The sequence below is a fragment of the Giraffa tippelskirchi genome, chromosome 1 (assembly GCF_054371585.1).
Source record: "Giraffa tippelskirchi isolate mGirTip1 chromosome 1, T2T-mGirTip1v1.2.pri, whole genome shotgun sequence".
Taxonomy (NCBI): Eukaryota; Metazoa; Chordata; class Mammalia; order Artiodactyla; family Giraffidae; genus Giraffa; species Giraffa tippelskirchi.
Genome location: NC_137275.1, coordinates 101,983,475 through 102,005,494, shown reverse-complemented (window position 1 = coordinate 102,005,494; position 22,020 = coordinate 101,983,475). Strand labels below are relative to the sequence as shown.

General features: G+C 37.0%; 1 protein-coding gene across 1 annotated transcript in view; it reads right to left on the bottom strand.

Moving 5' to 3' along the window:
- The window catches only part of LOC145504500 (bifunctional heparan sulfate N-deacetylase/N-sulfotransferase 3), a 179,151-nt gene that overhangs the window by 79,146 nt on the left and 77,985 nt on the right, over nucleotides 1-22,020 (bottom strand). Inside the window, exons 5-6 of the mRNA XM_081485496.1 lie at nucleotides 4,928-5,113; nucleotides 359-487 (exon numbers count right to left, since the gene is read on the bottom strand). Of these exons, the coding sequence (XP_081341622.1) occupies nucleotides 359-487; nucleotides 4,928-5,113 (315 nt within the window). The remainder of the gene's footprint in view (nucleotides 1-358; nucleotides 488-4,927; nucleotides 5,114-22,020) is intronic.

Genomic DNA, 22,020 nt, shown 5'->3' with positions numbered 1-22,020 from the left:
AAAAAATCGACGTATAGTCACCTAAATGAAAAACTGGTCCCATTAGGAACAGAAGAGTTTTACAGGTGAAAATTTTATTCTGCATAAAAGCAAGAATATCTGAATTTTGATCACTTTCCAGTGCAGAGAAGGGTTTGCTAGAGCACTTCTTTGGTTCTTCTGTAAGTTCCTCATCTCATTACTACTTGAAGAATTAGTTTGCCTCCATTACTAAATGTGGTTCCATTTAGTTATTAATTGCTGTTTTATAACTGAAACTTCATATTGATTTGGGTGATAACTACCAAAACCCTGGCCTATTTGTCATCTGTTTTGTCATTTTTCATTATTTATTTGGAGAAGAGCTCAAAGTACTTACTGGGTTGAGGACCACAGTGAAGAAAAGTTCACCTCCCTGGATACTCTTGTCCAGCTCTTTAGGACCTCCTGGATATTCTTTATAGAAAATCGTGTGAGTGAAAAGCCCACAGGTTTGTCTTGGAAGAACCTGAAGGAAGAATGAACAAGTAAGGAAAAAGTTCCCTTCAACCAATTAATATGCTGACATAGCTTCTTCCCTCATGGAAGATAAAGTTGGTGTCATTATTCAACTCTTTACTGTGGTGGTTTAGTTGCCAAGTCATGTCCAACTCTTGCGACCCCATGGACTATAGCCTGCCAGGCTCCTTTGTCCGTGGGATTTCCCAGGCAAGAATACTGGAATGGGTTGCCATTCCTTCTCCAGGGGATCTTCCCAACCCAGGGATTGAACCCAAGTCTCCTGCATTGCAGGCGGATTCTTTATCTCTGAGATCCTTCATCACCCAAATCCTTCATAATCTGGAAAGTGGGGATGACATCACTATAGGAGGAATACTGAAGACAGTGGAAGAAATATGTGAAAACTAAGATAGACTTTGAATTATTTTAGCCACTTATCTATTTTAAATCTCCAACTCATTACTTCTGTTATGAAACCTAGTATGTTCCAGCATCTTATGAAATAAAACAAAAAAAGTAAAAATGAAATTTAAAAAGTATTGGATTTGCCTGTGCTATACATTATAATTCTAGTAGGCAAAAAATTTAAGAATAATACTTCTATCAAATTCTACACATGCATTAGAAAATGAAGTCAATTTGTAACTTAATATGATTCTTAGGAAATAACGTTTTAAATTAGAACAAATATTTGAGACACAAGTCATAGTTTCTGCTCTACTCTGAAAGGACTACTGTAGGTTGTAGTAACTGCCCCAAACTCTAAGTCTGAAGACTGCCAGTTCCAAAAGGAAGAAAGAGATTATGCATTTGGTTAGCAATTTTTGTAATGTATCACAAACAAAATGATAAAAAGGTCTCTTAGTAAAAAGTATTCTTTTTATCCTTTGTATATAGAAGCCATTATTTACTTCAGTTACACATATTTGTGATAAGGATTTTTTTTTCAAATTCTTACAGCTTTCCTGGTAAAATGGCAGTATGATTTTAAAAGGGTGAGCAAAAGCTGTGCAAGATGGTATAATCTTTAGCTAAATTTTATGTAATGATTTCTTTTGTCATTACGCACTTGAAGTGGTAGAAAATAAATGAATATATTTAGGAGAGATACAAGTTTTACAGAATTTTAAATAGGCAAGTCTTCAGCTTATTGTCCTAAGCAATCAATCTTCAGTTTTTGCCGTCTTGGTTCTTAAAGCACAGTTGGTTCAGTTAGTGTTGTCAAAATATTACTGTACAGGACTCCCTATGCTTTGCAATTCCCTAGAAATATACTGGCTCTTTTTCTTTCATTTGAATGTGTATTATAATAAATTTCAATCTAGTCCTTGAAAGTTTTCTTAGAAAACATGATTCTCAGCTCAATCAATATATTATATATTGCTGTGTAAATCAAAACTGAACATATCCTATTTATTTTGGTAAACTGGTTAAAGTTATATCCTTAGAAGCTATTTTATCTTGATGAGATCATTCAGAGAACTTCAGTTTAATTGCAGAGTATTAGCTCTGATGATGTTTATGTTTAAAAGCATTATATATTCTCATAATGTTATACACAAAATCAACAACAAAAAAGAACTAAGTGCAAAAATATTCTAACCGAATCAAATATATTCCTTAATAACTCATGGAAATACAATTTCCTGGAAATAGCAGTTATTAATTTCACAAATACTGATTCAAAATTCTATGCAAATCCAGGTGGGAGAACACAATGGTATATCCTTTATATTCAAGAAGGATTTAAAGTGTATGGGAGGTAGAGAGAATTATCTCAAAGCTAAATAATGAAATGCCTACATGTAATTAAATGCCAGGTTAGTTTTACATTGTAAATATGCATGATTCTGAATCACTTTTAGGATTTAGTTTGAATATCTTGCTTGTAAAACTGTGGTAACATAAAGAGCCAACTTTGGGACTTGATTATCTAGCTGATTCTATGCAAAAGAGAGAGAGAGAAGTGAAAAGATATTTGAGTCTCATTTATTTCTCAAATTATTTGTATTTGAACAGAAGGAAGAGGAAGTGTTAGGCTTTACCCTGCAACTGTGGGGAGGATCACACTTGCTGAGAGGATGCGAGTCACTGTGAGCCCTAGGATGGTCAGTGGACCACCGAAGGAGGCTGAGGAGACCATGAGGATGTAGGAGGGTCATTTCCCATTGCTTTGCTCCCTAATTCCAGTGCTACAGGACACTGACCATGTTTCTTGAAATAGCTCTCTTGTGTTAGAGAAGGAATAAGAGGTTTTAGGCATTCTGCTCTCTAGAACTGTTTCTGGGAGTGTAACACTATCAAATTCAAACTCTCATATATTGATAAGCCCCTGGAAACCTTACAGCTGCTGACCCTAACTAACTAGGAGATGGTTATGAAAACCATAATCACAAGAAACTCTGCTAATGGACCTAGAGCCAATATCCTGAATTTGGGCTTCCCTGATGGCTCAGTGGGTAAAGAATCCACCTGCAATGAAGGAGATGTGGGTTCAATCCCTGGGTCAGGAAGATCTCCTAGAGGAGGAAATGGCAACCCTCTCCAGTATTCTTGCCCGAAAAATCCCATGGACAGAGGAGCCTGGTGGGCAACAGTCCAAAGGGTCGCAAAGAGTCAGATATGACTGAACGATTGAGCATGCATGCACAAGCAAGGCCTGAATCTAGAGCAACTGCCAGTAAATGTTCCTGGTAAGTGCCACCCATGAGGCTGCTGGGAGGAGTGGTGGGAGTCTCTACCAGTGGGTATCTCCATTAGAAAGAGTAAGCAAACAGTCAGGTCTGTCATCTAATTGCTTTGAGATCTCTGGCTCTCTTCAGAGAGTCACATTTAACAACCGGGGATTAGGGTGGGATGTCTTGGTTTTCCATCAGTTCCTTACTGAATAAAGAGGAAAACTGCCCTATAACGCAATAGGACTGGAGCCTCAGAGCCTCTGGTTAGGGCACAAACACCTTGAAATGTGGTAAGTCTTTATGTTCCCAGTGGAGTTACAAGATGATATGTTATGGGAATTCAGAGGAGAATAAGACCAGTGTAGGCCGGACCTAGGTGCTGAACAGCTAGACATACACCAAGGCGCTTTATGTTATATAAGATATGGGACTTGATACTGAAGAATAAATGGAATAGGAATAGGTAGAGAGTGGTCAGAAAGTCTTTCAAGGTTGAAAGGATGACAAAGGCATGGACAGTGATATTGCTGCAGATCTTTTTGGCTGGAGTGAGTCTGTGCTAACTACGGGAAAATAGGAGCTAGAAAGGTAGACTTAGTTTAAATTGTTTTTAGGTCCCTGCAGAGCAAGTTAAGAGGTGTAGAAACAACTGGAAAGAATCAGGTTAGGAAGGTCAAGGTGAAGGCAGCATTTTAGGATTAAAGGGTTGGCATTGTCCATGGGATGGACTGTGGTAGGGGGTGGATAGAAGCTGTAAATAGATGAAATAGGAATCAGCCCTGTGGTTTATGCATAAAAGTCAAGGCAGTGAATTAGGCTGTGAGAAAGGTAGTGAATATTAAAATATAATGAAGGAATTATTGATGGAATGTAGAGACTGATTGGACATGGGGTGGGTAGTGCAATGTTCAAATCGCTGAACTGAATTAGGAATAGCAGGACCAATAGCTGGAATGAAGGGAAGATGATAGGTTTCATCTGAGGTCTTATGAGTTTGATTTGTAGACAGATCATCAAAACCCAGATGATCAGAATATGGGTGTGATCTAAATGTATGTCTAAATGTGTGTCTAAATCAGGAGACCTATGCTTAACACCACAGTACTCTTTAGGTCTTCTGATTTGGGAAAAAAATCAGGATTTTTTTTTCCTAATTACTTACTTTGAGAGGCCTCACAAGTAACAATATATCTTGACAATATATATTTGTCACCAGTGTAAAAACACAAAACCAAATAGAGACACTTTAGAGAGAATTTGACAACAGATATAAATGACTTAACATCATCTCTCATTTGTACTCTATATTATGACTTGTTAATGATTATGCAGGACATGTGGCTTCTTGTAAATACCTGAGTTTTTTTTTTTTTTTTTTTTAAGTCTGACATTGATAAAGAGGACAGTTTGGCTTGTAAAAGAGTGGCATGGTTAATATACAGAGAGATGGTGTTAGTTTTACATGCTAAGTAACTGAAGAAATGATGGCTTCTATAAGTTATCTGCAAGTTCAATGTAATATCTCCTTAGTGGTTTAACATCAGTGCCTGTTTAATAGCAGTAGTGTCAGTAAAAAAAAAACACTTTAAAGTTATGTCTGAAGAATTGAAAAAAAGTGTCTATAACTATAACATCCTTTGTTTGGATATGAAAATGATGTTTCCTGCTGCGTGGAGCTTTCCCTCTGTTAAGCTTTTAATATTTTGTTCTTGTCTTTCATTCTTTCTGGCAGAATGTGGTGTGCCCTACCCATACAGGAGGATGCTCACCATGATGTTTTTGTGGATGAAGCCCCTCCGGTATCTAGCTGGTTTCAGGTGTGGGTATTCTTCAGTGCTGGTGATTCTAATATTCCAAACTTTCTTCCAGGCTTCATATAGCTGAACATGTACAGGATAGACGCCTGAATGGTGAGGGGCCACTGCATAGCCCATGTCAGTAGGAATGCCATGCTCCTAAGACCAAGCAAATGTTAGTTAGAATGTGGGAATATTTATCTGCATCCTATTTTTACCCCAAGATTTTCACATATGCTATAAATACATTTGCTTCAGTCCATCATTACTTAATTATATGGTAAAATTAAAGTGATGAATATGAAGACCTCTGGACTTCATGAAGCCTGATAGCCATTCCACCAGTCTCAATGATGATGCATTTGTATTAAGAGGTGGTGAGACAGGACTGGCAATTTTAACAAACGATGTGAAAGAGCCTGTGTTCAGTGTATCCTGTAACAGCCACATCTTTTTCTCTCCTCACCATCTCAGTAAGTTAAATGACAAACACTTACTGTAAAGAACACTCAGTACTTCCCACAAAATAAAACCAACACTTGCTAGAGGGACAGAACACATTCTGCATTCATTAGACTTGCTAACAAGATTTTACTTTGCCTGTGTCCCGGTTTCTACCAAGTTTGCCACATTTCTGTTGGTCTTTCTTTTTTTTTTTTTTAATAAATTTATTTATTTTAGTTGGGGGCTAATTACTTTACAATATTGCAGTGGTTTTTGCCATACCTTGACATGAATCAGCCATGGGTTTACATGTGTTCCCCATCCTGAAACCCCCTCCTACCTCCCTCCCCATCCCATCCCTCTGGGTCATCCCATTGCCCCAGCCCTGGGCATTTGTCTCATGCATTGAACCTGGAATGGTGTTCTGTTTCACATATGATAATATGCATGTTTCAATGCTATTCTCCCAGATCGTCCCACCCTCACCTTCTCCCTCAGAGTCCATAAGACTGTTCTATGCATCTGTGTCTCTTATTCTGTTGGTCTTTCAAGGAGAGGGCCAGTAGCAGACAGTGTCCCCTGCCTTGGTAGAAGCACACACTTTTGACTAGGAAATGAGGTAAAAAATTTATAGACTAATTTTCTTTGAAGCCAAAGCTTGGTTACAGTGAAAGTAGGAAGTACTGAAAGAACCTAACAATCTGGAAATTCAGTTGATTTGAAATCCAGCTTTGGTATATAAAATGAATCCAGCTTAAAAATTTTCTAAATTAAACACATACACTCCCTCTCTGTCCCCCTTCTCTCCCAGCTCCTGCTCCTTCTATGCACTTGGTCTTGACCAAGTCTCAAAATTCCAAACATAAATCTACGTGATAACTGGGCTATTTTGGAGGGGGCTTGGGACAACTTTGTATAATTGTAATTATTCTTCTTCATTTCAGATGGCCCACTAATCCTGATAAGTGTCTTTTGCATATAAGATGAAATGCTTTTTATTAAAAGAACACTCATAGCTTCAGTAGCAGACATGTATTTTTTTCTCCTAAATGATATTTTATTTTTTCTACCTGTATTTTTAAAAAGTTCCACCCAAATAGACTTCCCGTGAATTAGTTGTGGTTATTCTTCATACCAAAGCACAATTTCACGTACAGAGAACCATAGTATCAGGAATTATAGAAATATGCTACAAACGGATATGGATAAAATGGAAAAGGCATGGCAAGCTTTGCTTTTCAACCTAAATAATAATAGGAGGTGAAGGAAGTATCTGAGCACCTAAGCACAGAAGGATCATGGGCTGCCAGTGGTTTGTCATTACTTAAGTATCTGTCAGACTTCTTCAGTACGGCAGAAAAGGCTCCCAAAATTTGGTCCCAACTTACCTAACATAGATTATGTCCTATTTGCATTCATCTCCCCACCCCAGTTTCTGATGATTCCCTTTACATCTTTGCTGTACATTGTACATATTATCTACCTAACTGGAATGCCCCTTTTCTCTTAACTTGTAAGTCTTCATCATTCAGAACTCAGCTCAGTCAGCTGTAGTTGAGGATGCTGGAAAGGGCGCTGGCACACTGTTGCTGTGAGGAAGAGAATGAGTGGGTTGTGAGGTGGAGTGGATTGTACTTGTGTTTCCGAAGAGTGGGAGGAAATTTCCATGTTCTTCACTTTATTTGCATCTTTGTTAGAAATTACCATAACTAGGCAAATATTATCTGGGCTTCCCAGGTGATGCTAGTGGTAAAGAACCTGCCTGCCAATGCAGGAGACGTAAGAGACACGGGTTCGATCCCTGGGTTGGGAAGATCCCCTGGAGAAGGAAATGGCAACCCACTCCAATATTCTTACCTAGAGAATCCCATGGACAGATGAGCCTAGCAGGCTACAGTCCATGAGGTCACAAAGAGTCAGACACAACTGAAGTGATTTTAGCATATTAGCAGGCAATTATTATTATGTCATTTAGAATTAGAAGCAGCAATTGAAGAAATAGTGAGTAATAATTTCCCAAAACTGATGGATACATTAAGAAATCTGTTAAACTTCAAAGCAAGTAAGTTTTAAAAAAAACCTAGATTTACAGAGCAAAGCTGTAAAACTAAAAGCAATGATAAAGTCTTAAAAATAGCAAAACCAAACAAAAACTTTTAAAGGGGGAAAATGTGATTGACAACTGACCACTTGATAGAAACACTATAAATGTGAAGAACATGGAATAAAATATTTTTTAACCAAAAAAAAATTGAATTTCACTACAAAGTGAATTGAAATATCATTTCTTTTCTTCCCCTTGGTTTTCAAAAACTCCAACTAAGGCAATTTTTTTCAACTAAAAATTACCAACATATACTTTGTGTTAGAAAAAGTCAGTGAAATATTTATCTAAAGTGGTTTAAGAACAGGGGTGTAATGATAATGGACCAGTAGAAAGCAAGTGAATTTCAACCACAGAAATTTAAAGGAAAATGGTGAACAATTACAGGTTAACAGCTTTTAAAGGGTATACGGGGAAGCAAGAATGAAATTCACAGTGACAGGAGCAACATTATAAAATTCAAGTATCTCCAAATGTGTGAGAAATTATGCTGACAGAAAGCTCAAGGTAGTTTTTAAACATCTGTAAGTGGTCAGCTATGTTTTCAGAACACCGTATAAGAAAAGGACTGTCCAATAGAGCAGAGACATTCCCCTTATTTTGGAATATTTCCCAGGCAAGAACATTGGAGTAGTTTGCCATTTCTTTCTCCAGGGGATCTTCCACCTAGGGATCGAACTGCATGTCCTGCCTTGGCAGGCGGATTCTTTACCACTGCACCGCCTGGAAAGCCAGGAATATTCCCAAATATTTGCAAACCAACATATACACAATTTCTGTTTTAGTTTTAGCTCTTAACTCTAAAGAACTACTGAGGTTCTTTAATCTCATCTTTGATTTGTATGCTGATGCACTGAGGCACAATGGTAGCAAACTCCACTTCTGGAGTCAAACAGATCTGGCCATTTCACTCTTGCATTTACCACCTATGTGGTCTTTGGAGAATGATTTATGACCTCTAAACCTCATAAGGGGTTTGGAGGAAATTCAATTACATAATACATGGAAAGCCTTTAGTGCAGTTCCTGAAAAATGATACACATTCAATGAATGTCTAGCACTGTTGTCATTACTGGTCTGCCTCCATTTTTAAATAAGCTATCATCCTACTTAACTCAATGATATTAATTAGGTTACACTAGATAGTACCACATTCCTGTTGACGATGTATCTTTTTGAAGCTGAGTTTTGGGCCACTGCTGTGATAAAAAGCTAGTGGTGTGTGTGTGCTCGGTCATATCGGACTCTTTGTGACCCCATGGACTGTATCCCACCAGGCTGCTCTCTCCGTGGGATTTCCCAACCAAGAATACTGGAATGGGTTGCCATTTCCTCCTCCAGGGGCTCTTCCTTACCCAAGGATCAAATCTGTGTCTCAGCTATAATGTGGAATTATGAAAATATTGGGCCACCCTTTCTCTGTGAATGAAAAATAGGCCCTTTTTTCTACTTTCACTGTGGACTTGGGGATTCTCCCTTATGAAGCTCTGTGCCTTCTATCCCACTCACTATCCCCTCCTGGGCCTGCTTTCCTCCTGATCTGTCTACCCTCAACCAATGCCATGTGGCTCCAGCCTGTGAATCACTGGGCATTATTAGTTAGTAGGTGGGCTGTTTTAAAAGAGATGAAGGCAATATAAATTGGCCCCCAAATTTGCATTCAATAGCAGGAAGAACACCTGAAATATTATTGCACAGAAAAGTTTGGGCTAAGATTGCAGGTTGTATGTTCTGGAAGGCAGTCTATTATGTTTTAGAAGATTTATTCCTAATGCTAAACTCCTGACTGATTATTCTCTTCCAGATCTTTTTCTTTCATCTTCCAGATCTTTTAATTGAATTAAGTACACTATTATTTTGGAATCTGGGTCAAAATGTCTAAGAGAGTAGACATTTTAGATTAAAAAGTTAATTCTCCTTATTATTTTCATTAATCCTTGATTGAAAGTAGCATCTTAGATCTAGCATCTGTAATCAAAATTTCCCTAGTAGAGGACATGGACCAAAAAGATTGGGGATTATGTCTATGTTACTATAAAATGTATGTTAAATACTTAGAACACAAGCAGGGTTAATTAGTCTCACAACTGAACTCTGCAACTCCATCTCTCAAGCTCTACCAGACAGGCTCTTTCCCCGGGTTCCTCCATGCGACTAAATAACATGATCAGTTATCAGCCAACAAGTTGTTGTGTCCAAAAGACAGGCTATTCTTGACACGTTTCTTCATTCTCTTCCTAATCTAGGTCATTGTCATGTTCTACCAGGATGTCTCTAGTATAAATCTGAAATCTATCCACTTTTCTCCAGTTCTAAAATCAGCATCATCATCACTACCCTAACCCAATCTGCCACCTTATTCCATGGCCTCCTAACCATTCTACCCATTCCACTCTTGTGTGCTTCCAATCCATCCTCTACATAGCAGCAGCCAGAGTAATGCTTAACACCCAACTATGACCCGGTGACGTCCTACTCAAAATCCTTCCACGGTTTCCGCTGGCACTTAAGATAAAATACAAAATTCTTAGAATGGTCATGAGTCTTGCACGGTGTGAGTTTTGCTCCTCTCTCTTGCCTCATTTTGTACCACCCTCCACATTTTACTGTATTTTAATCACATTAATTTTTCTGGAAAGTCACCAAGCAATTTCCACCCTCAACATCCTCCCACCTGTGATCTTTCCAGACTAGAATTTCCCTACTCTAACTCTTCACTTAGATAAATTTGATATCTCTCTTAGTTACTTTATTTGTGATATCTTCAGAGAAGCCTCCACTGACAAGTCCCAATCTAACTTAAGTCCACATTAGACTGCTCTTAGTAGTGCTCATCTTTTTTCCATGGTACACAGCACAGTTTGTAAGTGAATATTCCTTCATATAATTATTTCTTTGCTTTAAATAAGTGCTTTAAAATTTTTTATTCCTGTATTTGTTTTGGTTGTGCATGGTGCTTACTGCTGTGCGCAGGCTTCTCGTTGCAGAGCACGGACTCCAGGCACTAGGGCCTCAGCAGCTGCAGCACATGGGCTCTGTAGTTGTGGCCTGTGGGGTTAGTTGTTCTGCAGCATGTGGGATCTTCCTGGATCAGGGATCGAACCCAGGTTCCCCTGCGTTGGCAGGCAGATTCTTAACCACTGGACCATAAGGCAAGTCCCGTATAATTGTTTTCTTAATGTCTCTCTTCCTCATTAAACAATAAGCTCCATGAATTCTGGGTTCTGTTTTATCCACTGCTATAAGCCCAGTGTCTTGCCAACAACAAGCACTCCAGTAATATTAATGAACAAGTGTATGAACTGATTCTGACTACCTCCCTCCCATTCTAATTTTTACTCTCTCAATTATCTCAAACTGTCAGTTCTCTGCAGAATGGACATATGGTAACTCACAGAGAAATTTAACACCTATAAAATTAACACCCATGTAAGTAATACTTCAAAACAATTTGGAGACTACAGTTAAAGATTATTATTCAAGTAATAAACAGACATTTATTATTATGAACTTATATTTAAACTACACTGTATAGAATTAAAAATTGCAAGATTTTCCTAAATTGTATGTTCAGATGTTTCCACATGCAAATATGAAGATAACACAATTTTATTAAGCAAAAAGTGATGTGGTATTTCTCAGAAAAACTTTCTCAAAACCAAAAGAATAAAAGGATTCAATTGGCATTCATGTATTTGAGAAACACAATAACTTCATTCCTGAAGAAATAATTGTTTATTACTATCCTTGATAGTTGATGCTTTTGAACAGTAGTGTTGGACTCTAGAGTCCCTTGGACTGCAAGGAGATCAAACCAGTCAATCCTAAAGGAAATCAACCCTGAATATTCATTGGAAGGACTGATGCTGAAGCTGAAGCTCCAATACTTTGGCCACCTGATGCAAAGAGCCGGCTCATTAAAAAAGACCCTGATGCTGGGGAAGATTGAAGGTAGGAGGAGAAGGGGACGACAGAGGATGAGATGGTTGGATGGCATCACCGATTCAATGGACATGAGTTTGAGCAAACTCCAGGAGATAGTGAAGGACAGGGAAGCCTGGTGTGCTGCAGTCCACAGGGTCACAAAGAGTCAGACACAACTGAGCAACTGAAGAACAACAACAACAAATCCTTGGTAATATTTCTTATTTAAATTCTTGCTAGTAATCAAGAATGATACTTTACTTTTTTAAAATTGTAATTAATTTACAATGTGTTGTGCCAATCTCTGCTGTACCAGCAGAATGACTCAGTTTTATACATATATACATCTTTTTAAAAATGTTCTTTCCTATTATGGTTTATCCCAGGAGATTGGATTTAGTTTCCTGTGCTATACAGTAGGACTTTGCTGTTTATCCATTCTAAATAATAGCTGGCATCTGCAAACCCCAAATTCCAAGTTCATTCTTCTCTCTCCCTCCTTGTCCCTTGGCAACCACAAATCTGATCTCTGTGTCTGTGAGACTGTTTTCTGTTTTGTAGATAGGTTCATCTGTGCCGTATTTTAAACTACATGTAAGTGATATCATATAGTATTTGTCTTTCCTACTTACTTCACTTAGTGTAATGATCTTGAGTTGCATCCATGTTGCTGCATTATTATTATTTTTTTTTTATGGCTGAGTACTATTCCATTGTATATATGCACCATACCTTCTTTATCCATTCATCTGTCAGTGGACATTTAGGTTGTTTCCATGACTTGGCTACTGTGAACAGTGCTGTTATGAACACAGGGGTACAAGTATCTTTTTGAATTATAGTTTTGTCTAGGTGTATACCCAAGAATGTTACTTTATTTTTTATATTTTCCTCTATTTCAGTCTTTCTAAAGAGAACATTTTAAATTTCCACTAATGACCTGAAAATGTGTTGCATATTTCCATATTTTTCAGATTAGCATGTACACAAACTAATGTAATAAAAAATGTTCAATGATAGGAAATCAAACAGACACTCTGAAACAAAACAAAAACAAACATTCTACATTCTACAGTTGGAAGAAAATCTAAAATTTCTTTACAAACTTCATTACAAAGTAATTTCAAAATACTTCTAAATGCTTTTTTGAAGTTCATTTGCATTAGAATGTCCCATTTCTTCAGTATATAGAAGTTCATGCTTTGTTTAAATATCTCATAGTATTGAGAATTTACATTTACAGATAAAATGGGCTTCCAATAAAGTATACCTATGTTTATATTTGGTAGTATATTTTGGAGTTGTTTCTAGAAGAAAATGGTTTGCTTTGGTTTTTAAACTGGCTTCTTTAAAAGCTGTGGCTGTATAAGCTATTATTTCACACAGAAAATAATGCATTTTTTCAGATAATAGGAGCTTGTTTTGAGAAGTGAAATTAAAACCTTTTCACTAAAAGACATATGCATATGCATGTATATATACACACATGTATGTATACACACAATATGTGAAGAAAACAAATTCATAAACTATTCCCTTGAATTTAAGAAGCATTTTAAGCTTCTAAAGAGTGCTTTCCTAAGGTAATACTAATGATCAACACATGACTTTTTAGCTTATGAGACCCTGTGGGGCCTCTGGCACTGGGAGTGGTCCTAGAGCAGTTGCTGTAACTCAGAGAGGGAAGTAAGAAATGGAATTGATGGTGGCCCAACATATGTAAAGTTACTATTTGAAGGAATCTTATTTCCTTCTTCATCTAGAACCAAACTAGGCAAGTCAGGATTTATCTTTAGGTTAAGGAATTAGATTTGGTACTGAGTGCTAAGAGTGTAAATATTAGAACACATTCCTGTGATTAAATGATGGTATTTCTGGCATGGTATGTAATGGGAGATCTTGAAAGAAATAACTCCTTTAGTAAAGGAAGCTGAGTTTTTATTTTTTTCAATTGTAAATTAAATTGTGAATTGTGCAAGTAATCACTAAGATTCAGATTTAAAACTCTGTGTTTCTTTGACATAATCCTTGTGGTGTTTAGAAATAGTCTCATATTTGGATGCTAAATATAAATGCACTATTTTAAATCCATGATCTAATCTTAAACTAACATGTATAATTTTCTTCTTACATATTTCAGGAAGTGATAACACCCCAAAATGTGATAGGCATATTTACATAAATCTGGTTAGTATTTATAGATCTGGCTACTAGATTTCTTTCTAGTTTTTCAGTGTGCTCTTCAATTCATAATATAAATTCTGTTTTCTGGCTGGTATGTGAAAAATCTTCAGTGATGATCATGGTGTTTTTTAGATTTGGCTTATGAGTTTAAAATCATCCTCTGTTGGCAGCTGTTGTATAATTAAAAAACTGGCTGGTCTTCATCATCCCTGGTTCCTGGGAGGTAAGTCCTAAATCCTTGGAATTTTCTAAATGATAGGAATGTCCTGTTATTCATGGTGGATCCCTGAGACCAAAGATCTGAATTTACGTTAACAAAATGACTCAGTTCAGAATTTAGCCAGGCCTGAAAGACCAAACATCCGATTAGAGAGTTGGGCATTGAGCCAGCTTATATCAACCTGACCGTTAGGCACAGGAGGAGACTTTGATACTGAGTTCAATCATGTGGCCAGTAACTCAATCAATCATATCTATGAAATGAATAGATATGGTTGTGTGTATGTTAGTTGGTCAGTCGTGCCCGACTTTTTGCAATCCCATGGACTGTAGCCCACCAGGCTCCTCTGTCCATGGGCTTCTCCAGGCAAGAATACTGGAGTGGGTGGTCAATTCCCTTCTTCACGGGATCTTCCCAACCGAGGGATCAAACTTGGGTCTCCCACATTGCAAGTGGATCCTTTACCATCTGAGCCACCAAGGAAGCCCCCATGAAATGAAACTCCAGCAAAGACATGGAACACCAAGGCTGAGGCAAACTTCCCCAGTTAGTGATATTCCTGTGGGTCTAGAAACCCCAGGAAGGTGATGGTCTTTGTCTCACAGTTTGGAGTTTGAAAAAACATGACTACAGTAACAAAGGGCTTCCCAAGGGGTTCAGTGGTATAGAATCTGCCTGTGACATAGGAGACATGGGTTTGATCCCTGAGTTGGGAAGATCCCCTGGAGAAGGAAATGGTAACCCATTCCAGTATTTTTGCCTGGTAAATCCCATGGACAGAGGAGCCTGGTGGGCTACAGTCTGTGGGGTCACAAAGAGTCAGACAGGACTGAGAGATGAGACAAACAGCAACAACAGTAACGAAAGTCACAAAAGTCTTTGGATAAAGGTGTTAATAATGAGATCTTGTTTTTATAGTAATTCATAAAACAGAGGTATGACCTTATCCTTCTGAAGTCACTCAGATCTGGAGAGTCTGTAGTGTTTTATTAACTATACAGTGAGAAAAGAATCTTATTTTTCCCATATTCAAAGAGAGCCATAGAGGGAGGGATGGATTGGAAGTTGCGCATTAGCGGATGCAGACTATTATATATAGCATGGATAGTAACAAGGTCTTATTAATGTAGCGCAGGGAACTATATTCAGTATACTGTGATAAACCATAGTGGAAGAGAATAGGAAAAGAATATATACATATATAACTGAATCACTTTGGTATATAGCAGAAATTAACACAACATTGTAAATCAACTGTACTTGGATAAATTTTTTTTTAAAGGTAAATAAAAGATAGTCAAACCCACAACATAAAACAATCAGTGTTTACCAGGGAGTATCAGGGATGGGGAATGATTTAGTGTCATGGAGGAAGCACAAATTTAGACGTTCTAGGCTCAATCTTAGTGCTGCCCTTCATTACTTATATCACCCTGAGCAGGTTACACAGCTTCACCAAACCTCAATTCCTTTATTTGCCAAGTAGGGGTAATAAATTATCTTACTGTATTGTAGAAAATAAAACATACAAGCAATGCTAGAGGTCAAGTGCCATTTGATTTCCTTTCATCTGATTAACATTATTCTCTTTCTTATTGAAACAACAAATAAAACAAAGAAACAAAAGTAAACTAAGACTCTTTCCACCAGTACTTCCAGTTCCCCCTCAAAACTGAGGATTCTTATTTGAGAGAAAACATCCCTTAAAAGAAGATATGGGGGCTGAAAATACACTATTATTATCAATCTTATCTAAAAAAAAAGTTTCATCAAACAGTATACATTTCTTCTGGAAAAAGTAATTGATATTGTATGTAAAGTAGGAGATTAAAATATCCTTGGTGAACCATAAATTTGATAAGGCCATAATAATGACATCAGCAAAAGCCCTTTCTTGACATCAAATATTCCTCTTCAAGTATCCTAAAAGAATAGCTGAATTATTTGAAGAACTTTAATGAAATTTAGTAAGCCTAATGCTTTAAGAAATTCCAGAAACACATATAAAAATATCAAATCACTATGTTGTGTAACAGGAACTAACATGGTATTGTAGGTCAGTTATACACTGCAGCCATGAAATTAAAAGATGCTTACTCCTTAGAAGAAAAGCTATGACCAACCTAGACAGCATATTAAAAAGCAGAGATATTACTTTACAAATAAAGGTCCATCTAGTCAAAGCTATGGTTTTTCCAGGAGTCATGTATGGATGTGAGAGTTGGACTATAAAGAAAGCTGAGCACCAAAGAATTGATGCTTTTGAACTGTGGTGTTGGAGGAGACTCTTGAGAGTTCCTTGGACTGCAAGGAGATCCAACCAGTCCATCCTAAAGGAAATCAGTCCTGAATATTCATTGGAAGGACTGATGCTGAAGCTGAAACTCCAATACTTTGGCTACCTGATGCAAAGAACCGACTCATTGGAAAAGATCCTGCTGCTGGGAAAGATTGAAGGCAGGAAGAGAAGGGGACGACAGAGGATGAGATGGTTGGATGGCATCACTGACTCGATGGACGTGAGTTTGAGTAAGCTCCGGGAATTGGTGATGGACAGGGAAGCCTGGCGTGCTGCAGTCCATGGGGTCGCAAAGAGTCGCACATGACTGAGCGACTGAACTGAAGTGAATTGAACTATACTTCAAAAAACAAACAAACTCATAGAAAAAGAGATCAGATTTGTACTTATCAGATGTGGGGGATGGGGGAGTGGGAACTGGATGAAGTCAGTCAAAAGGTGCAAACTTTCAGTTATAAATAAGTACCAGGGATATAATATACGACATGATAAACATAACAGTTGTTAAGACAATAAATCCTAGGAGTTCTGATCACAAGGAAGTATTTTTTCTATCAATATTTTTTGATTTTATATCTATATGAGATGAGGGATGTTCCCTAAGCTTATTGTGGGAATCATTTCATGATGTATGTAAATCAAATTATGCTGCACTCCTTAAACTTGTACAATATTGAATGTGTATCAATTGTATCTCAATAAAACTGGAAGAAAAAAAAGATCGCAGAAGCAAAAGTTAAGCTAATAATTTAGTACCAATAAAGAAAGAGGGTATACATACTTAGCTTCATTTTCATTTGTAACCTCTAAGAAAGAATTATTTTGGGGAGAGTGATTGATTTTCTTCTAGTCTCCCCTAATAATTATGTAATATATTTCAAGTAAGTTTCCATTTAACAGAGCATGCTGTTTTCCTCTCTTAGAGTTCCCTTCAGAATTTCTGAAGTGTCATCATATCTTTGTTGAGTGTCTCATAAATAAATATACCACTAAAGGGTGCATTTTGTAAGAATACTCAACAGAATGATGTAAACACTTGTACTTTACACAGGCCAGGTTGATTTTTTTTTTTTTGAATTGCTAAGATTTCTTCAAATAAACACATGAATGGGGGTTTATAGAAATGTAAGAAAAAAAAGGAATCTATGAGGCTTTACTTTTTTATGCTGTAGCAAAATAACTGAAAATAAAATTATCTAGAGACACAGTGAAGGAATTGGAGGGTTTAGTTTAATCCAGCTTTCTCAGAGTTTGAAGTTATGAGTTTACTATGGACCTTTGGGGTCCTTGAGAAATAATAACGCTATAAACAATTCAGAGACAGGCTTAAACTCCCAAAGTATTTGCAAACACATTTAATCTTTTTGAAAATATATAAAGTTGAATAGACTAGGAATCTTTAAGACTTCATGGTATTAACTTTAACTGAAGTAATAATACTGACAGAGTAGAAAAGTTGATACTGATCTTTGTTATAACTACTGCATACCGTCTTGGATTTATAATAAACATCAGGACAGTTAATACTTGTGTGATGGCTGCACAAACACAACAAATTGCATAAATCATATAAACAGCAATTAAAAACAACATTGTAAAAATCCAGATTTTAATATTCTGAATTTGTTTAAATTAAATATAACTATTCAGAGAAATTAGTAACATTCCAGTCATGAGGTTTCTATAATAGCAATCAGTAACAGTATCAATGGCATGGGCAACTTTCAGTTACACAAACCATGCTGGTTATGGGGCTTTGGATCTTGACCGGCCTGAGACCAAATCCTTTCCCCAGTTTTCACTGGCTGTGTGATTTTAAGAAAATTACATAAGCTCTCTGAGCCTCACTTTTTGCATTTCAAATATGGGAATAACTAGGTTCACAGGTATCTGTTTGGATGAATTGAGGATACGTGGAAAGCACTAAGTTCAATGTCTGGTAGATATCTGGAGCTCAAAATGTTCTCTTCTTACATTTCCTCTGGAGACTCAAGAACCTTTCTCACTGAAAAGCAAGGTTCTGTTTCACACAGGGAAAATGGAATAATAGAATTTCAAGTTGCACAGCTTTCCCTATCTGAGCATAAATTAAAGGAAAAGAATGGGGAATTGGGGAGACTAGTTTGGATGCTGCTGCAGGCATCCAGGTGTGGAAGTGGAGTGGAGATGGGAAGTTTTGAGATGGAGCAGGAATAGTAAAAAGAAAACTCACAGAAACTACTGAATAACCGGGAACTTGAAGGGGGAGGTACAAAAAGGTGAAAATAGACACAAAGTTAGCAGTTGTATAGATTTTACTTTCATTGATGGATTGATCATATTCAGGGTGAACACTCAAAATATTTACCAGTCAACATGCCATCCACTGATTGGTCAGACCTGCTGCCAGCTGTAGAACTGAAGCTGGATGTTGGAGACTATGAGCCAGGCCTTCTTAGTTGCTGAGTAGTTGGGAGGCTTGGAACATGCATGGGTAGGGTCTAAGGTGGTACTGGGGGTATTGACATTTTTCAATATTGTAATAACTGGTATGGCCATACCAGTACTTTTAATGTGAATATTAACCCTGATAATATATCCCTTGCTCTCCTCTTTACGTCTTGCCCTCTCCAAGTTCTTTCAGCCATTCTTTTCATGAAATAAATTATATATTTCACCGTATTGGTCATCCTGACTGAATATTGGCTATTGGCTTTCTTAAACTGTGCTGCTTCCATTGGTCCAGAAGCAATCTACCAGCTCAGAGTAGACTTTGTGAATTCTGATTTAAACTCTGTTTCTATTAGGATAATTAGAATTACACTTTGTTTTCAATATCAATAAAATGACAACCTAATGTCCTTTTTTTATAAAGTGCTTCACTGAAGTGAAAATGATAAAATTCATTCATTCTCTAGCTGGCAAGCAAACTAATTAAAAGATTATTATATATTCCTTAAGCCAGCAAGTCTTTCAATATATTTTAAATTACATTTTGATACTGTAATCTTTATTTCCATTTTAGAAAAGTTAATGTGCTCACTAGCCTAAGAAGTTGCATAATTGACACTAGCCATTTCAGATAACGTAAATTAGCAGGTTCTGCTGAACTTGGAAAATAGGAGGAAAAGGACACTATGTGGAAGAATAATGATAATGCAATCAAAATGTACAGTCCTGGCCACGATTCTCTTTTCAGGATCCGGAACATTGTTCTACAGCTACCAATTTTAAAAGTATTGTCTATAACAGTGCTAGGTGACGAGTGCTATGATAAAAATTTCTACTGATTATTTTATCTCTAAAAATTAAACTACCATAATTCACTAAAATTTAAATCCAAGTTTCCAGTTGAGAGTATATATACTGATGGTTCTTTTGATATTTAAATGCAGTAAGTTCGTTTATTTTTCAAATAGAATTTTATCCAATTTAAAAAACTATAAGATATTTCCACTGTGTTGTAGGTCAATAATTAATGTTACAATTAATCTTTGCCTCAGAAATGGTCCCTTTCAAAAAATCCCCTGTTGAAATTTCATCTTAGTACCTGAATTATCCCATATTTGATAACTAAAAATAGTTTCTAATCAACTTCTAAAGCTGTATTTCCTGATGGCTGTAATCATCAAATGCAAGTTTGCTTAGAGGATTTGCTTGACCTTCCATAGTAAGCAATTAGACAGAGCTTTCAAAGCTAAATTAAAATGGACATCAAATTCCCTTGTGAGACAGAAGTGTCTATATTGTGCCGAAGGATTAATAGATAAGATGTGAAAATAGCAATGAAAATAGCTAGTGTTTGGCTGTAGATGGTGACAGAGAGGATCCAATCAAAGAGTCTTACATCGTAGCCTCAGATTCTCTTGGTTGGAAAAGAATTTAAATGTCCTTTAACTAACTCCTGTGAATATTAAATTTTATCCATGATGTGTAGTCTTGTTTGAACGCCCAGTTGCTTCTTTGTATGTGCTTTCAGTTCCTTCACTGTGAAACACTCATGCTCCTCTTTAAATTTAGAGCTTCCAAGCTGGTGGAAAAAAGCAGAATGTGACCCAATTTACAAATGCAATATTAGCACAATACTGCTTGTTCCATCTAGTGAGTGGAGAATTGAGGCAGAATCTCCTCCAGAACAGTTTCTTTGAATTAAAGTAGACTCTGTATCTAGCAGCAATGGAGACGCAGACATAGAGAGCAGACCATGGACATGGCTGGAGGGGAGGAAGGAGAGGGTGGGATGTATGGAGAGAGTAACATGGAAACATATATTACCATGTGTAAAATAGACAGCTGATGGGAATTTGCTATAGGACTCAGGGAACTCAAACTGGGGCTTGGTATCAACCTAGAGGGGTAGGATGGGGAGGAAGGTGGAAGGGATGTTGAACTGGGAAGGGAAACTTACAGCTGATTCATGCTGATGTTTGGTAGAAACCAACACAATACTGTAAAGCAATTATCCTTCAATTAAAAATAAATAAAGTTTAAGAAAGTACCACTGGGAAAAATAAAATAAAAAGTGCCATTGAACTCAAAAAATAAATAAATAAAGTAGACTCTGTATCTATACATGATGGGGCTTCCAAGGTGGTGCAGTTGGTAAAGAATCAGCCTGCCAATACAGGAGAGGAAAGGGATGTGGGTTTGATACCTAGGTTGGGAAGATCCCCTGGAGTAGGGAATGGCAACCCTCTCCAGTATTCTTGCCTGGAAAATTCCATGGTCATAGGAGCCTGGCGGGCTACAGTCCATGGTGTTGCAAAGATTTGGACATGACTGAGCACATACAACCAACCTGTATCGATACATGATAAATGCCATTTAGTCGTGTGGAAAGTTCCCCTGATTCAGTTGTTTGTCTTCCTTCCCAACATGTTATAAACTCTGCCTATCTCAAGGAGCATTTGGGAACCTAAGGGAAATGTTGGCCCTATGAATTTCACCTCTAGTTCTCAATTTCCCTGATGTTAGCAGAATTCCCAAATACCGCCTTGGGTTACCAGGCAAAAGAGAAATCTAGACTTATACCTGTGAATTGGTTTAGGAGGCTAGTGAGAAAGCTTGGAATCACAATTTATGGAGTTTAAAAATAAAAAAGGATTTCTGGTTTTAAATCCTATCACTAGTGAGCTTTATCACCATGAGTGGGTCACTGTCATCTCTCTGACTTTTCCGTTTTCTTCTTCATGCTGTGAGAGTAAGTATACCCACAGTTCAGAGCTGCTATAAGAATTTAGGGAAATAATATAGAATATATAAAAAAATTAATAAAACCCTTGAACTTTTCTTATTGCATCTTTAAATTTAACAGCAAAGCAGCTTTGTGACTCATGCCTTAGTGGGCATTAGAGAACACATACTAGAAAATGTAGGATTCACATGAACCAATGTCTTCTCAATATAAAATAAGCTTTTAAACTTGAGGATCTTCATTCCTGTTACCTGTCATTCTAAACACAGAAACCTAGGCAAAAACTGAAGATGGCAGTGTTATGATACTGAATAGAATGATAATAAAAACAACAGCTCTTCTCTACTGTGTGTTATATACTAATCACTGTTCCCAAAAGCTTCTGTTCTCTTTCATGTTGTTATGACCCAGGAGGGACTGATCCTGGATCCAGTATCTTTTTATGTGTGTCTTTTGTTTGTTTGTTTGTTGTTGTTTTTTTATTTTTTTTTTAATGTGTGTCTTATGCTAACAAAAAAGCCAATTGGTTCTGTAGTTGATTAAACTTTTATGAATGTTCTCTGCTGCCTCAAGACCATAATTTGGGTTGTCAACCGGAAACTAGGAATGGCATTTTTAAGAAGTGTCCTCTGTTTAACATGTGAGGTTAAGAATGACCAAATTTCAAATTTGAATTATTCTTTCAATTCATGATGATTTCAAGTTGAGAATTCCAAAA